The sequence below is a fragment of the Symphalangus syndactylus genome, chromosome 7 (assembly GCF_028878055.3).
Source record: "Symphalangus syndactylus isolate Jambi chromosome 7, NHGRI_mSymSyn1-v2.1_pri, whole genome shotgun sequence".
NCBI classification, from domain to species: Eukaryota; Metazoa; Chordata; class Mammalia; order Primates; family Hylobatidae; genus Symphalangus; species Symphalangus syndactylus.
This window is the reverse complement of record NC_072429.2, coordinates 56,282,386-56,300,346: the sequence shown is the minus strand read 5'-3', so window position 1 is coordinate 56,300,346 and position 17,961 is coordinate 56,282,386. Positions and strand designations below refer to the sequence as shown.

Genomic DNA, 17,961 nt, shown 5'->3' with positions numbered 1-17,961 from the left:
GACACAAGAGAAGTGATACATAAGGCAAAGAAGATGGAAACGAGAGGCAGACTTCTATGATGTATGCATACCTGACTTAACATGGAGCAATAAATAGATACACAAAGTAAAATCAAATAAGGCAATAAATGAGAACAAAGAAAAAAGAAATGGATGACTTTCTGCTTTGTAGGGCTTACAGAGCTCTTGCAGAAATTGATTCCTAGGTAAAAATGATAGCCAAGGAATAAACATCTAGCTTATACAATTATATTCTTAGGCAAATGGAGAAGAAAGGATAAGACACTAAAGACTGTTATTGAGGAATCTTCCAGATTAGCCCAAGCTAGGTTTTTCATGAAAATAACCTTATGGGTCTGCTACATATCACCCATCCTTTAGTTTCCTAAACACAAAAACTTTCCTTTTAAGCTGAATAGGGCAAAATGGAGAGAGCTTAACAACAAAATAAACTTTATCACCTGACATCTAAATGGCAATATTTATTATCAGGTCAACATTCTCTTATATTGTTTCAATGGTCTAAAACTATTGTTGACCAATAATTGTTTGGAATGAGATCTCTCTCTTCTCCCTAGCGTTTTTTTTTTTAATTTTTAAATATAACTTCAACTTCTATTTAGATTCAAGGAGCACGCGCAAGTTTGCTGCATGGGTATATTGTGTGATATTGAAATTTAGAATATGAATGATTCCATCACTCAGGTAATGAGCATAGTATCCAACAGTTAGTTTTTCAACCCTTGTCTCCCTCCCTCTCTCCCCTCTCTAGAAGTTCTAGTGTCTCCTGTTTCCATCTTTATGCCCATGAGTACCCAATGTTTAGCTCCACAGCTTCTAATTTTGAAATACCTATTTTGGCCCATCCCATTCACCTCTCTGTATTTGGGCAGGGGGAGAAGTAGGAATGGGATGGGTAGAAAAAGGGGAAACAAACTCCATCATCTTCCTGCTTTCAGCGCACCAATTCCTCCTCCTTCTGGTAAAAACACACTAACTTTCTTAGGGGAATCCAATTTTTCTTTACCCAACAGTTTAAAAGTGGGCACTCACATATCCCAGGGTGTCACCAATCACAGCTTTCTTATCTCCCACCCCATAAGGAGTAGGGTTGAAGATGAGCACACGAGACTCTGCCTGAGAAGAAAGCCAACATTCCTGAGGGTCCATAGACAGATGGAGGTTGAGAACATTGTTCGAGCACCTAGATCCAGCATAACAAAAGAAAAAAGCCAAAACTACTCCTGGGCTTTACAATTATGTGAGCCAATCCATGATTTTTGTCCATGTAAGGTATCTGAATGAATTTAACACCATGGATGTAACCAAAGAAATTCCGGAGAACATTCAGAAGTAAAACTAAATGTATTCCTAATATCCCAAGGCAGAATGATAAATGCATTTTCCATAGAAACATAGTTACAATGAGAGTTGCAGAACTGGATATTAGAATTAAATCAATTTTTGTGGACCAGAGTAAAAAAAAAATCTAAAGACCATAAAATCTCATCTATGGAAAAATGTGCTCTGAATACAAAACAAACATAAGTTTTTCACAATTGGGCTGGTTATTGGGCTTCTCGATTGTACCATATACTTAAGGCTATAGTTTATTTTGTAACTTTTTTCTAGCCTTTATATCTTGCATTTGCATGTTGTCACAATATTCTTTTAAAAATTAAGCATTCTTACGGCTTCACTCATGTGCAACATTTATAATTATTTGCATTTGCCCCCTCAATGATATCAGTAGAATAAATCAGGCTCCACTATACTCATTTCACAAAGACACATTCATTACAAAGGATAAAGGACTTAAATATTTGTTTTGCAATCTGTTGACCAAAGTAGGAATAGGAAGCACAGTTTCAGTGCTGCCAAGTTTTTAACCCCTGACTGAGACGTTTTGGTCGAGTATTACTATTCTTATTCTACCAATGATACAGAGAAACTGAACGCCCAACCATGTGCTGACTGTTTACACATACGCAACACTGACTGGTTCTCACAACCACCTTGAGGAACAGGCATTGTCTTCAATTTACAAATGAGGAAAACAACCATTTCCAAGATGCATTTTACAATGGAATATTCTGAGCAATCGATTTTGAGAATTATTACCAGTGGGCATTAACAGGAGAAGAAATTGAGGACACGGGAGAAAGAAATCAATGTCAGGAGATAGAGCCTAAGTCACCAGATCCATTTCATGGACAATAACATTACAGTTAACTTAAAACATTTCAAATTAAAAATGATACTTGTTTACTTCCTTTCTTTTTCAATGGAAGTGTCTATGGGGAATCTTTATTATCCAAGTATCATTATGAGGACCTCTGAAGTTACAAACTTGCATAGCTAAGCAGGTCGTAATACAAAACATTCTCAATAAAGCAACCACCTACAGAATTTACTTAAGTAGTCCTCTGGATTAATTCGGTGTTCATACTGATTGATTTATATCAATTTCTTCATCAGTCTCTCACTGTGAAATTTTGAGAGGATCATCTATATACAGTGCAAATTACCTATAAAGTAAAATTGAAAGTCTTGTTTAAAAAAAAAAATTCAAAACAGTGACTACCAATGATGTTAGGAATAACTCAAATTCATTCACATACAAAACCATTAGAAAATGAAACAGAAATTAGATGACACAACAAATGACAAAAAATTCGATGACGATGTAAGTGCTTCAAAAGGAAGTATCTAAATATTAAAGGATAGAAGATCATCCTGGAAAAACTGATTGGCACTCAAATATTTTCACAAAATTGACTATCTCTTAACAATGATTGTTATCGCTTAACAATGATTGTGCTACTAAAATGTGAAATGTTATCTTTTTCTTACAAAGTTTAAGAAAAATATGCCAATAATGTCATTTAAAAGATTTGTAAGTATCATGTCACAATATAATTTAAATCAAATGTTGTTAGGGATATGGGAAAATAAACTTACATTTTTAGTACTTAATTTTCCCTTTTCAGGTCTTCCCGAAAACAGCTTCTGACTCCCAACTACTTAGTATTGTGAATTTTTTGTCCCTGTTGTAGCTGGCTTATTTAAAAAGGTAATCTTTCTGGTTTTAATTATACTCAGAAAACAATATGAAGCAAACAATACAGAAATAACAACCTACTGAATAAAAAGTGTAAAACTGAGAGCAATGCATGATTTTAATCCACTAATCATGACTGAAAGCTTGTTTTTAGTTGAAGGTTAAATGTTAATGCAGTTGGATAAAGTGTGACTTCAACTTCAATAAAAGTTAGTTGAAACATTTACAAAAAGAAAGAAAAGAGAAGAAAAGGGGAAAAGAAGAGAGAAGGGAAAAAATCAAGTTCTAGTCTACAAGTGCTTTTAAAAGGATCTTTAAATGTTTTAGTTGAGGTGTTTCAATTCTTGAGCTAACAGTCAAAGGAAAAATCAATGAGATAGCCAAAACATTTCAAAGTACTTTACTAAATAGCAATAGACAATTCTTATGTGCTTTTGATGATTAGGTTATTCCAAAATATTTTCACTCATTTGTTTAGAATTTAGTATTTATGTATTTTCTGCCCCATAGCCATTGAACTTAAAAACTAAGGTAAAAATTACCAGAATGCTCTCAACAAATTCATTTATAATTGTTTGCCCTTCTTCCAGAGAGAACAAAAAATCTTTAGCGAAGACAGCACTTAAAATATTGTACGTAAGTTTTAAAAAAAACATTCCATTTATCTCAGGAGAAAAGATCTAACACGGGGATATGGTTTGAGAATCGTGTAACTTTCATATGCCTGGGGGACATGTTCTGCTTCTTGTTTTGTCCAGTTCTCAAAGCCTCACTTTCTTGTCCCAGTAGCCCTACGTTTGATGAAGTTTGAGTGGGACCCACTCAACTCTCATTCCAAAGCTTTGTGCACAGGTTTGCGCCTGGGAAGAATCACCATCCTCAACTACAAAAATGGTCCCAGATGTTCACCAGGCCTAATTAGGCCAACTGGAATTCTCTCTCCCAGAGCCATCTGCACTGGGGTTGGTAAACTAGAAAGACTGGTCTGGAACCTGCTGAGGGCCATCTTGGTTATCAAGTGGTAGCATCTCCAAATAGAGTAAGTCAGGCAGAAACCAGCACAGTTAAGACTTAGGAAGTGAGCTAAGAGGAAAAAGAACTCTGATTCCAGGTCTAGACTTGGGATCTAGTCATCTGAAGTTAGTGCCCTGTATCTGCCAAACAAAGCAGCCGTAAAATTCCCTTTTTGGTTTACTATGTTCTTGTAATGTATAAAAATGGCAAAATCCTGACTAATCAAAACATAAAACTCCAAGTTATCACATTACAATATCTTCAAGACTTAATTTTTAAGCAATAAAATAACAGGATTATATTAAGATATCAGATATTCTCTAGGAGTTCTCTGTTGTATAATTCTATTAAGTTGAAATTTCTGTCAACTAAATGTCGTAAAGTATAACTTTAAACAGTAAAAGGCGTTAACCTAAGAAAAAGGTGCACAATACATTTAGAAATATTTACACTTAAACATACTCAATTCTGAGTTGAAATATCTTTAGGTCAAAAATCTCGTTTTTAAGATCTTCATAAAAAAGTAAATAAATATGTTTTAAAAATGAAATCTTTGTGGTAGCATTTTTGATTCTGTTATTAACAACCTTATTTGAAAATAAAATCTTTGTGGTAGCATTTTTGATTCTGTTGTTAATAAGGTTAACATTAAGAGAATCAAAAATGCTACCACAGAGATTTTATCATTGTCAACTGCATTTCACAGTAGTCACGATTAGATATTTCATATTTGAGGCACAGAATAGTACAAACCACTTGTAAAATTAATTTCTCACTAAAACTTCACTTTATTAAATGTTTTCTGAGGTGCTAAATTCTGATCTCTAGTTAAGAGATTATATTTGCAATTCCTTAGAAATGGTAAACAATAATGACACAATCAAATATGAAAAATGTATGCCATTCAACCAAAACAATGGAAAAAAAGTGTGATATAAAATGAAAGTACATCCTAATCTGAAATAATTAAAACCTTTCTATAGTTATTCTAAGACTATAAAGGTATCATAAATAAAAGTGTTCTGAAATTGTTCTTCTAAATACAATTCTCCCCTTTATTCATGGCTATGGCCAGAGTTCTCCAAGCAGTGTATGTGGCACATGGTAAGCATTAAGTATGTGCTGGATGATGGGAGAAGGCTGGGGTTGTTGTAGGGAGGTCACGAGTGAGAAGCATGCAGGAGTGAGGGGCAGCAGTGAGGTGAGGAGTGAAGGAAAGGAGAGAGTATAAGACTTGGGGAGGGAGACTAAAAAAGGGGAGATAAGAGGGAAAAGGGGAAGGAGAACCCATGAAAAGCCTGAGGAACAGCCCCCTGAAAGGTTGCGGGAGGGCTGGGAGGGCTGGAGAGGAGGGAAGGTGGTGGCACATGAGCCTGGGGAGGTGCCCAAGAAAGAGAAAAACAGGGAAGCAGGAAGGGGAAGGAGGGAAGAAAACAACGAGCAAATCCATCTCCCTGAGTATTTAGCACACTTGAAAAAGTTACAAGGCATTATGCATAGAAATAACATTTAAAATCTTAATATTCTTATTTAACATCAATGAAAGTATTCGATATACTAATCCATAAAAATTCACAATACATATACATTTGTCTGAATACATGATCAATACATAGAAGTTATTACATCATATTCTATGACATTTTTAAAATGTTGTTACATTTAGAAGCATGAGACGGTATATTTAAATTTCAGGTAATTTACTTGCTGAGCGCCAATGATCCATTCAATGGCTAATTTACATACCCTCACCAATCAGAGCTACATTACATTTTCCATGCTTTTTTGTCACAAATTGCAATCTGGAACACGACCGTGTTCTGGGATGATGATGCCAGAGCTTTAGTTTCTTTTCTGTGTATTTCCCTTTGTTAAGTGTGCATATCTGGTAGAACTCCTACTTTCCTTTCTGTCATCTTTGTCTCTGGATGCCATTTTACTAGAAACATCCTTTATATTTGTTGATTTTTTCCTATTTTCTTTGGTTTTAGCACTTTTTTCTATGTCCACTTTCTCTTTTTCTCTTTCCTTTTTACCCTTAGGAGACTCCTTCCTGGACAGATCTGCATCAGCAATTTTCTTATCCTTTCGGACATCCTCTTTCTTCCCCTTTTTTCTCTCTTCATTCTTACTCTCCTTCCTTGACTCAGGTTTCTCTTTCTCCTTCTTGAGCTCTTCTTTAGTGAGTTCTTTAACTTTCAGATTTTCCAATTAAAGGAAAAAATGTTTATTGACAGGATCTCTTAATCACAGAACAGGAAGTTAGTGAAAAGGTATTCTCTTTTTATCTCTCCACACACAGGAAATGCACACTCAGAAAGTTACTTTAATTCACTAGTCTTTATGGTGGCTAAAAATAGATGCAAATCTCTATAAAATATCAACTATTAAAAAATGCTAGAAGCTTGTCATATTTTCCATCTTGAAATATGGTATGACTTGTCTTAAAACATTAACATGCAATATTATAAAATTGAGTGCACCACGAAGGCAGTACTTTACACAAAGTATTAACTCACACTTCGTAACTATAATTAAAGGAACACTGGCAACGTAAGAACAAATTTTTCGTAATTTGTAAGAATATATACAAAGATAATTTAAAATGTTTCGCCCAAACAAAAAACATGTCCTTAAAATACACATCCTTCTTTGAAGACAAATATATGTAAATAACATTAAATATGATTTCACTTTCTTAGTTAACTAGGCAAAAAATTGTCACGTACATGACATTTTAAAATCATTATCTGTAGTATTTAAAAGGAAAAATTAGAATTCCCTTTCTGCTTATATTCATCATGAAATCAGTATTCCTTTAAGTATGCTTCCCTGTTAATTCATGTAGAGCCACTCAAGCTAACACACGTCTTCTAGTTCATAGGGTTGAGAGTGCAATTAAATGAAACACGCAGCTAATTCCAAATCTCATGGAAGGTATTGCTTTCAACTTGCTTTACGTGGTAATAAAGCAGTTAGCAAAAGCTCTGAATTTCATCTGTTTGTACTCTCATGAGGAAGTCAAAAGGTAAGGTGTTTACAATGCCACATTTAAGCAGAAACAATGCCACATTTAAGCAGAAACAAAGAAAGTGAAATATTTCTTTAATATAATAAAATGTGAAAGATGTTTTTGCCCATCAAAATCACGTAAAACTTACATAGCACAAATGGTATTCCAAATGAGCATTAGATTTGCAGTGCTCACTAAAAGTACTGTATCTTTCTAGGCTGTCTAATAACATCTTGATTAACAAACAAAAACACCACATAGGGTTTCTCCATTAATTGAATTTCCTGGTGATCAACCAGGAGATTCTTCAGTTCTTCCTTAAAAACCTTATTAAAGTCTTTTAAGAATACAGAATAGCATTCATTCAGGATCATGCTGAGTCTTCATTCTACTTCAATGCTGTTTGGATAGTAACATAGATACTGGCATTGCAAAAGTGTAAAATGCATGTGCAATGCTATCATGTCTTATGCTGAAAACTGCTTTTAAAAAATTCAGTCTTTAATGCTTAATTTGCTTCTCTAGATCAAGAAGTAAAATATTTTATTGTCCATTTGTTTCATCATTTATATAAAAATAAGATGGTGAAAATTGTTTTCATCCCCAGAAATTATTCAGAAGGAATAGGAGGTTAAACCATTAAAAGTTCCTGATCTTAAAATATAAATCACAAAACCCTGTGAATCACATAGTAAATCTCATCTGTTCATATTTCACCAAAAAAACAAACTACAAACAATATGCCAAGCCCGTGAAATGATCACAAGAATATCACAGGCTTATAAAGAAAAACATGCAAATCCCCCATGCCTCTACCCACAAAGAATATGACTACTAACATATGAACAAGAATAACCACTGGCATATAAAGTCAGGCTGTAATATTAAGCTGTTAGTCTACAAATGGCTGACAGGTTTAATAACTTATTTATTATTATTATTTTTTGAGACAGAGTCTCACTCAGTTGCCCAGGCTGGAGTGCAAGGGTGCAATCTCAGCTCACTGCAACCTCTGCCTCCCGGGTTCAAGCGATTCTCCTGCCTCAGCCTCCTGAGTAGCTGGGATTACAGGTGCCCGCCACCAAGTCCAGCCAATTTTTGCATTTTCAGTTGAGACGGGGTTTCACCATATTGGTCAGGCTGGTCTCGAATTCCTGACCTCGTGATCCACCCGCCTCGGCTTCCCAAAGTGCTGGGATTACAGGGGTGAGCCACCGCGCCCAGCCAATAATTTTTAATGAATTAAAATATCAAACACAGCAAATTCTATGTCAATGTAATGTAGAGTTCTACATTATACATCTAAGTTTTCATTTTACTGAAAACTACACATTTGAATCACACTAGCTTTCACTGTGCTCTAAGACAGAGTGTCATGAGAGCTTTTGGAGAAATAAAAACAATTACTGAAGACTTCCTCTTTTTTTCCCAAAAGTAATTCAAAAAAATCAAAGTAAGAAAGGTTTTAGGGAACAAGGTAAGATGTGTACATGTAAATTTAATATATACATCATAACAAATATTACATGATATTTGTATAATATATACATTCTTAATTTAAGTACTGTTACAAAGCTTTGATAACATGAAAAGATAATGACTTAAAATTATAGGCTTGAAGCAGAAAATTCTTTGATGAAATCTTGATAAAACTACTTATAACCTAAGTTGCACCCAAGCAAGACCCAAAAGCCATAATGTTTAGCATTAGTAGCAATATTAACATTCCCAGAAAATGTCATGCATTTTCAAACATTAAACTTGATTCACTCAAGGCTAATCTGAAAAAATGAAAATACCTTTAGCCTTAGTTTTTCTCTTGGATAACCCACTGGGTCCTTCTGTTGATATTTATAAGATGAAAATAGGTTATAAACAGAAAATTTAAGGGAATTCAAAAATAAGTGTCTATTAAATAGGTAAAATCAATGCCACTATAAAACATGTTGTTACTTAAATTCATCATTAAAAAATACTCCAATATCTCTCTTATTTGTCACTTTAAAGCTTTCCTTTCACTGTCTTTAACAGATAAATGTATTATAATCGGCTTATGATTTAGCCAACTTCACAATTTGGCTTAGATCTTTAAGAATTGTTGGCATTAGAAATACTTAATTGCCACTGGAAATGGCATTTTCTTCTCAGTGGTAGACTTCCACTTGGGTCACAGATGATCAATTAAAAGTACTAGAGTGAAGGACCAAGGACCTTACTTCACTACTCAATCACATTTGCCATCCAAAAAAAGGATAGCATATTTTGATAGAGTTCATCTTTACTGTTTGAACAATCACTGCTCTTCCACCAGTTCGCATGTCTTTTAACAAATTATACGAGCAAGTAAGAATGACAGTATTATGTACATACGTTTTACATTTTCACTCTAAAAACTTTGCAATAGCTTTCTATTTCCTCTCTTGGCAAATGAAAGTTCTAATAATAGATTTATTTTTGAGTGTCTAACAATATACCTCTCTTATTCCAACCAGGCTGTACTTAGCATCCCAATGAACTGATCTTCCCAATTCTCTCTCTCAGTCACATAAAGGCTGGTTTATGCTATGTATTGGCAAACTGTAAAGTTCCATTCCAAGTTGCCAATCCATTTCTTAGGCACATTAGGGTTGGAGGTGCAATGTTTAGTGTTCATCTCCTCAGGAAGAGTGGCCTTTAGCCTGTCACTAAAGAACGAAGGTCTAAGGTGTGGTCACAAGAAAGTCCCCAAAGCCATCTGACATTTTTCCAGCTGTAAATTGTAAAACCCACTTTGTATGTTTCTCAAAACTTCTACTTTCAGTATGAGATGTTTGTACTATTATATTGTTCAAACCTCCCCTTTCACTATTGATAGCAATTTGTATCTATCAATTGAGGTCATCCATTTGAGAATGGTAATTTATTTTCATTGAAATACCAATATTCTTCAAAAATGTATTAGTATCTCTTACCATTGACAACGTAAAAATGGAAACAAGTGACTGTGGTTATATTTGTCCACTTACATGAAATACATAGATAACCATAACCAGTACTTATTCCCATATGTTTAAAAATTATTTTTCCCAGACAAAACTTCTTTCCTAACCTCTGTCAAAACAGTGTATCACCCAGTAATAATGAGTGCTATTTCCAGTCACTCTCCACTAAAGTTTATTTCAGAATAAAATATCAAAACTATTCTTGTAATACCCACTTTTAAATGAGTAGTATCTAACGTGTAAAACACATTAGCATAAAACATTAAAATATACTTCTAGTACCACTGTGTTCCCCTCCTGACTCCTGCATGTTCTCCCACAGCAGATCCAGATTTTCCTATTAAAAAGTAGAGTGAGGAAACCCAGACTGCCCTCTCCCTACCCCCACTGTTATGATCTACATAAAAAGAGCTATATGGATGAAAAGACTAGAGTTAACTTTTGTCATGAATAAATCAAAATATTAGATTAGCATCAGATTAGTGAAACATATAAAAATAAACAGTGCTGTGCTTTATTTTGAACTTTTTTGGTTTGGGTATAAATCCTTACAGTGATACAAATGAACACATGAACAAAGTGCAATGCACGATATAAAACTCCAAAGGATCATCTTATGCTTTTCTGAACTTAAAAATATAGCCAATAATTTTTCAATATTTTTGACATAACAAGGACCAAGCTAATAATTTAAACAATTATTACATTCTGTTTCTGAAGAAAAGCATATAGACATGAAAAAAGTATACCACCAAAAACAGTTAACAAAGGAGTCCCTAAGTAACAATGAAACAAAAGGAGAGTAAAGAAAAAAAAATTTTTTTTTTTGTATCCCGGAACTTAAAATAAAATGAAATTAAATTTTTTAAAAAAGGAAATCTGTTGTTGTTTTTTTTAAAGTGAAATGATCAGTGTTAGGAAGGAATGCATGAACAAAGGTTTAGGATGAGGGCACTATTTTATTATGTTAGTTACTAAATATCCTCTAAGGTTCTTCAGAATACAGTTTTACAAGCAGTAGAGAAGGCAGTCATGCCACAATGATGAGAAAACATAGGTGGAAGGAAAGGTGACCAAAAATCTACGGTGCTCACATCAGCCTTCCTCATTTCCTTAGAAGAAAACTGATCATATATGGAATTTCCCTAGATTCTGAGGGGGACAGAAAAGGAAAAAGTTTGAAGAATTTTATCCGGGTTTTGTTTTGAAGGTCGAGGAAGCGCAGGCACGTCTGTAAGAAAAAGAAGCTAAGTTCATAACAGGAGAGAGGTGATGAGGTCAGGAGGAGGTACAGGCTCAAGGGAAAGGGCTAGCTTTGGAAACCAGAGGACGCAGTGTCTGAAAAAACGATGAGTGAAGGAGAGAAGAAACAATAGCTCAAAAAAATCCTGAGATAGTAATGTTGTAAAGGGAAGAGAGAAGAAAATAATGGAATGAAGCCACACTAGATTATCTTAGGAAAGCAGAAAGCAAAATCATCTCTACAGAGGAATAAAATCACCCTGGAAGAAGGAAGGTTGTGGAAAAGTTTAGAATGACTGCTAACAAGGGAAACTGCTGGAGCAGCATGCCCCCGACAGAGGCTCAGTACAGGTAACTTTATAGCCGATTTTTTTTTTCCCCAGCAACAATGGGAAATACAGTAACGGAGAAAGGGGTGAGTGGTAATCCAAGATTAGTGACAGCACGTAGAGGGGAAAAAATATTAGTTTGTGGGCATTAGAGAAGTGGACTTAAGGGAAAACCACAAGGCAGGTATGAAAGGCCCACCCTTCTATTCTTCCTAATTCTTGACAGAATTAAATTCTTATCATTTGTAACTATGGTTGATGTAGATTCTCCCTACAGTGCCAAAATGCCACAAGCATGCCCTACTTTTCTCCTTTTCTGTCTTTACTACCATAGCTAATGTCTGGGGAATAAAAGGGAACATTCCACTAATCAATAAAATTCATGACAACACAAAGGCTCTTCAAAAACAGTTTCCAAGTAATATGAAGAAAATTCTATCAATTCGAGCAAAAATGGAAACATCTCGGTATTTCTTAATCCATTCAGACAAAAGTTGTTTTTAATTAATAGAATATATTCTAATTTAAGAAATAATCAAAGCAGCATTAGGATGTGCTTAAAATACATGCTGAAAAACAACTGCCATGCTATTTACTTTCTTTTCGTCCTTTTATACTTCCTTTGATGTAAGTATTTAAAGTGATGATAGTTAATAGCTCTGGCAACTAATTCGGAATTCTTATACAGAAATTAGAAAAAAGGTCTTACATTCTTCCCTTAGAACATAAGAGAGTTCCTAAAGGAAATTTATGCTATTTTGGCAACTGCCTCAGGCCACTATTCCACATTTTCAAAATCAAATGTTCTCTATGAAATTAAAGTGTTTGAACCATTAAGCCAATGGATAGATCTGTGGTTACACCACATGCAACAGACGTGATTTTAGAAGACTGGCTGCATTACCGATACACAAGCAGCTACTTCAGACTTTCAGACAGCTCTAGAATTTGTCTGGATATCACTTCATACTCAGGTCATTTCAGCCACTCTCACCATTTCTGGTGAGACCTGTGAGTTACTTTGAGCCTTCTCATCTTCCTCTGTCCCATACTGGAACATCATAATCATTTCAACGTTGACTACATATAGCAAAAAGAGGCCCTAAATGTCTGAGTAACCATCCTGTTAGCGAGGCAGACTGTTCCTCTAGAATGGATGTCTACTCTTGGTAAAATGCATGTCAGGACACTACACCAATTTCTTTTTTATTTTTAAATAGATATAATAATACAGTACAGATTAAAAAAAGAAGAAGAAAAAGCTACAAACCCACCGACCCTCTACAATAAGTGGGGAACGGAGGATCAGAACATAAGAAAACTGAAAGACTAACTAAGCAGAAAGGGATTACATCCAGAGACAGAGAAAAAAAGGTAAAATGCAGATTCAAATACAAATTGGAGATTGGAAAGGTTACCTGAAGACTTTTGTTAGCATAGGTTAGTTTGTTATAGAAACTCAAAATGTCATTTCTATTGCAAAAAATATGTCCAATAATTTTACCACTTATTTAAACCAGTTTTTTTTTTAAAAAAAAAACTCAGTATTTTATTATGCAAGGAGTAACTCCTCACCCATCAGGACCCACACCAGCATATGACATTATTCATATGATATTAATGAATATCACATGCAGGGCTTAGCATTGAAGGGGAATTCAAATAAAACCGAAGATCTGGTTCCTAGTTTCAAGGGGTCCACAAACTACTTAATATCTAACTCCTAAGTATTACAGGGTCATCTCAACAAGTAACAAAGGCAGTGAATTCTGCATACTGGTTCCATCATTTAACTTATGAAAATAAAGTCTGGGTCACTGAGTTTCTTTGTATTCCAAATATGCATTGTGATCAAAGATTCCACAGCCAAATCACAGAAAATTTCTTGCATGTTTTATAGACTTAAGGAGCTAGCCCAGCGGATTATTTAGAAAGGGTCATGGAGCATCAATTCCCAAAAAGTAAACTGCCAGGTGACCAAATTAAGAATAACTGGCTGTGCTAGATCTAATTTTTTGATAATTCTCCGAAGTCACAAACATCAGGGTAGACAAACAATCTGTTCTATCTAACTAAATAAAAACAATTCAAACAGAAAATAGTCCTTCTTTTATCTCTGGATACAGCTCTATAAGACAGGGAGGTAATTTCTAGAATAAAGAAAGAATCAAGGACAAGATGAAAAAGCATGACAGCCCACTATTCCATATGTCCTCAGCACCGAGGCGTCTGCAGGATCCCCAGGGCAGCAGGCTGACAGCCAGGCCTCAGGACTGGGTAAAATTGGCACCCAGAAGACACTTCCCCAACTGACTTATACCCACCACTCATGTCTCAAAGCAAGGCAGGCTGAAGGAAGCTAAAGGACTGAAAAGAATCCCCAGAGTGCTGCTGTCTTGTTTTCGTGCCAAACTCCGGAGAACCCAGCACCTTTGCAATCGGACAAATGTCAGCGCATCCGAAGAAGCCAGAACAGTGACTCTGAGGAGACAACACTATATCTCAACACGGAGCCTGTTCCACAGAGTTTCTTTGGTTGCTCAAAACTGAAAAGGTAAAGTAAATAGAGTATAACTTAAAATTCCATAACTATATAAATATTCAAATTAACAGGATACGATTTTGCCTTAATTTAGTTCTTAAGTTTAAAAGACATGAGGTAGGAAAAGACTTATATTATGAAACAAAGTTAGAAAATACACGCTTAGAAAATTAAGAATTTTAACAATACATAATAAATCAAACTAAGGTGAAGTAATTTTGATCAGCTTCGAGATACTTTATAGCGCAGTTCTGCAAATACCTTTATTTTATCTCACACACACACACAAGCCTTAGGCACAAGTTGACGGAAGTCACAGAAGTCAGGGGTTCGTCAGCTACCTGGGTGTCACCTTCATCAGAGGCTTTCAGAGGAACTAATGAGAGGTGGTACAAAATAAGTAGCAAATTTTTATCCCACATTCTTGTTTTTCACTTACAAAAATAAAGCATAATTAATTTCTGTACATAAAATATGCATTAGTATGGCAAATAAAGCCTGATAAAAAATTAATAATTTCAAACATTTTTAACACAAAATTTAATTATTTACTTCTTATCAATTAATCGAATATCTTCTAGTGTTAGTAATAACGACACGTTAACAAATAAAATTGCTTTAAAAAGTATATCCCGGAAATTTGGCTGGGTGAATTTCATTGAGTGGGGCTGAAGATTCCTTTAGAATTTAAACCTAATAAACTTTGATATTTCATAGTACCCAAGTATAAAAGCAGAAGACACAATAAATACAAAGACTGAATAAATTTTCAGAAGGAACATTACTGAATGATACTCATTTGTTGCAGAACATACTACTAAGTGACAGCTTAACTGAAGTCCTTCAATATTTGAAAACAGAAGCTTTAACAGACTATCTTCTGCATTAACAGAATAAAATATATTTGCCCATTAGTGTGGGCAAGACAAACTAGAACTTTAATAGTCACTTAAACTTTAAGACATTATTGTCCAGTGTGTATATCCACATCCAAAAGTAGCTACAGAATGTTTGCTTTTTAATAAGATTAGCAAATTGGACAGTATTCGCTGACACAGGTAAATAGTGGGCAGAGGGGATGGATGTCCCGTGCTGACTTGAGGCTGCTACTTTCAGGCTATTATGACAGCCTACAAGAGTAATTTCTAACAATTTAAATTTTTCATAGTCCCCTCAGAATAAATGGATGAATGATACACTTATTGAAAGTAATTTGATTAGATATAGAAGACAAGAAATATTTGAAAAGTAGAAATTATAGTTAAATAAAATGTGAAGAAGTGCAAGCATTTTCAAATTTTTAGCTCTCTGACTAACACTAAGCAAAATCTTAGAGAAGCTGGAGGAGATTTAAAACCATGGAACATCACTCCTTCAAAAAGTAACATCCCTTTCCTTATCTTCCTTATCCCTAGAAGAGCTTTGCTTGAGGGGAAACTGATGAAATCTCATTTTAAGAAATGCATTTTGTATATAGCTGCTACAACTGTTTTTGTTACTATTGAAGCAAACTCATTTTTAAAGAAATTGATTCAAATATGTTTTTAAGGTTTTCTAATGGGAAAAGTTTACTGCCCTAAATGGAATTACCACTTCAATAAGTTTATAATTCTAAAAATCACATTATATCTAAGCCAAAATCAATATCCAATTAATAAGTTAATGAAGGAAAAAATGGAAAAAGACTTATTTAGAATGAATAATTTTAATATGTACAACATTAAGATACATATTCACATGTTCCCTCTTGTGTAATATGCCTACTTTAAAAAAAATACAAATTACTTTCTCTGGATGTATATTTGGAAATAAAATTTAAAATAAATTTTGCTTTCATAGACAGAAATATGTCATGCTACTATCTGAAAACAGTAAGTTAACTTACTCTAAGGCAAAAACATGGAGTTATTTTTAAATTATTTTAAAAGCACCATTAACACAGAATTTTACATAGAAATTTGTATGAACCTATCTGACAAACCTAAACAAATTACAATAAAAAATATCAGCTTAGTAAAGAACCATCATTTTATACATCAGTCATGTTAAAGAACAGAGAAGCACTTAACTTAAAAATCATGCCAGAAATATTTTTATAATGAAATCCATTAGAATCATCATAATTAATAGTGTGTTAGAAAGACAAGCATCAAGGGTTAACCACAACACAATTTGCTGTTAAGTGTTCAAATTTAGCTCAGTGAATACATGAGTTGAAACTAAACGATACAGAAACCAATTATACCACCAAGAACATCATTTTCAGTGTACTTTGCAGTTGACTACAAGAATGAGGAGTACCATTTTCTTCAATAGAAGTTGGGGGAACTGAGCGAGCAAGGGACTAGCTAGTAGCTGTACTGGGCAAGATCACATGGTTGACTTGCACGGTAAGATCACAACCGCCCCACTGCACATTAAGCCCTGCATAAGCCAAGGAAAGAAAAGAAAAAGGAGGCTGCTTCAGGTGTTCATTAGCCAATGACTTCAGTCCCTGAATCAAGGTTACTGGTTATGTAAATCCAATATGACACAAGTCTTTCCCTGAACCCCTTCATTCTGTGACGTACCATCAACACCATCTGCGGTTTCGCTTTCTTCTTCTTCTTCTTCTAGCATTTCAAAAGGAGTCATTATATCATAGAGAAATGAGAGGAAACCATAAAACCAATCTGAACTTTCCTCTGCTAAAATATTAAGGACTTCCTCAAGAGAATCAATATTTTCATTACTGCCATCTTTGGTCAGGCCTACATAAGAATAAAGGAAGAGAGAGAGAAAATAAGGAGAGCAGTTAGGTGGAAAAAAGAAGTGGAGGAAGGGTGATCTCAAAAGCGACGTGCATCAAGGTCAGAGAGGTTTACAGAAACGGTATTTGGAAAATAAAGAAGTCCATTAAAATGCACACCTTACAATCAACTCTCAATCAAATGTCAAAAGAAGGCCACAATTTGACCAATCCTCACCACTCCTACCATCCCCTACCCAGGTTTATCTTTCTCTCATTAAAGTGTTGAGTTGAAAGACAAAATTTTATCGTCAAAAATCAATAGACAGTAATAGAAAATCAGTTGACAGTAAAAGGAAAAGTGAGTAAAAGCAGTATCAGGGAAAAAAAGATATATACTCTGACAACCTCCAGATTTGCTCATTTACCAACCAGATTTTATCGAGAGTTGATTATACACACATTCATTCATTTGTTCATTCAAACTAGAAAGGCTTATTTCCTCAAACTTCTCCCCTCCCCCCACCACCACCCCACTTAAGACTTGGAGTTAACTTAGGAAATTCTGGAGTTAATATAATTTGCAGTATTACCATTTATAGCATCCATGGATGGGCAAAAATACACCGAAATTATGTAACTCAGATAATTTTAACACTTAAATTTTAACACTATTAAATGTGGTAGTTCTATAAAACTCTGGCAACTGACTCATGGTCCTGTAATTCTGGCCAATGACAAGAGTCAGCTATTAATAATAATTCACTTTGCCTACCGATATGAAATGTGATCAAGGCCTTAGCTGGTCACTTGCAATAGGAACATTCCAAATTCTTCTCCCCATGGGCCTGTGAAATTAGCTTCTATTGCTAAGACCCCTTACAACTAAGTATTGGACCCCAAACAGGCCCTTAGGATAGAAATAAATCAAAGTATATATTGTTTTCATCATTTGTTTTTTTCCTGTGAAGAACTGGCTCTGGGTAGCAAAGGTTTCTTAGCTCCAGTAGGTATCAGAATCTGCCAGTACTACCAAGCTGTATACCAAGCC

At 34.7% G+C, this 17,961-nt stretch overlaps 1 protein-coding gene across 50 annotated transcripts in view; it reads right to left on the bottom strand.

Moving 5' to 3' along the window:
* Window positions 1-17,961, bottom strand: part of ASPH (aspartate beta-hydroxylase) — a 222,749-nt gene that overhangs the window by 157,599 nt on the left and 47,189 nt on the right. The window contains exons 5-6 of one of the 50 annotated variants that reach the window (XM_055286293.2): window positions 8,888-8,929; window positions 4,844-6,270 (exon numbers count right to left, since the gene is read on the bottom strand). The exons of the other annotated variants lie outside the window; for them this stretch is intronic. Coding sequence (XP_055142268.1) covers window positions 5,918-6,270; window positions 8,888-8,929 — 395 coding nt within the window. The 3' untranslated portion in view covers window positions 4,844-5,917. Of the gene's footprint in view, window positions 1-4,843; window positions 6,271-8,887; window positions 8,930-17,961 lie in introns of those variants that run through there. 50 annotated transcript variants of the gene reach the window in all.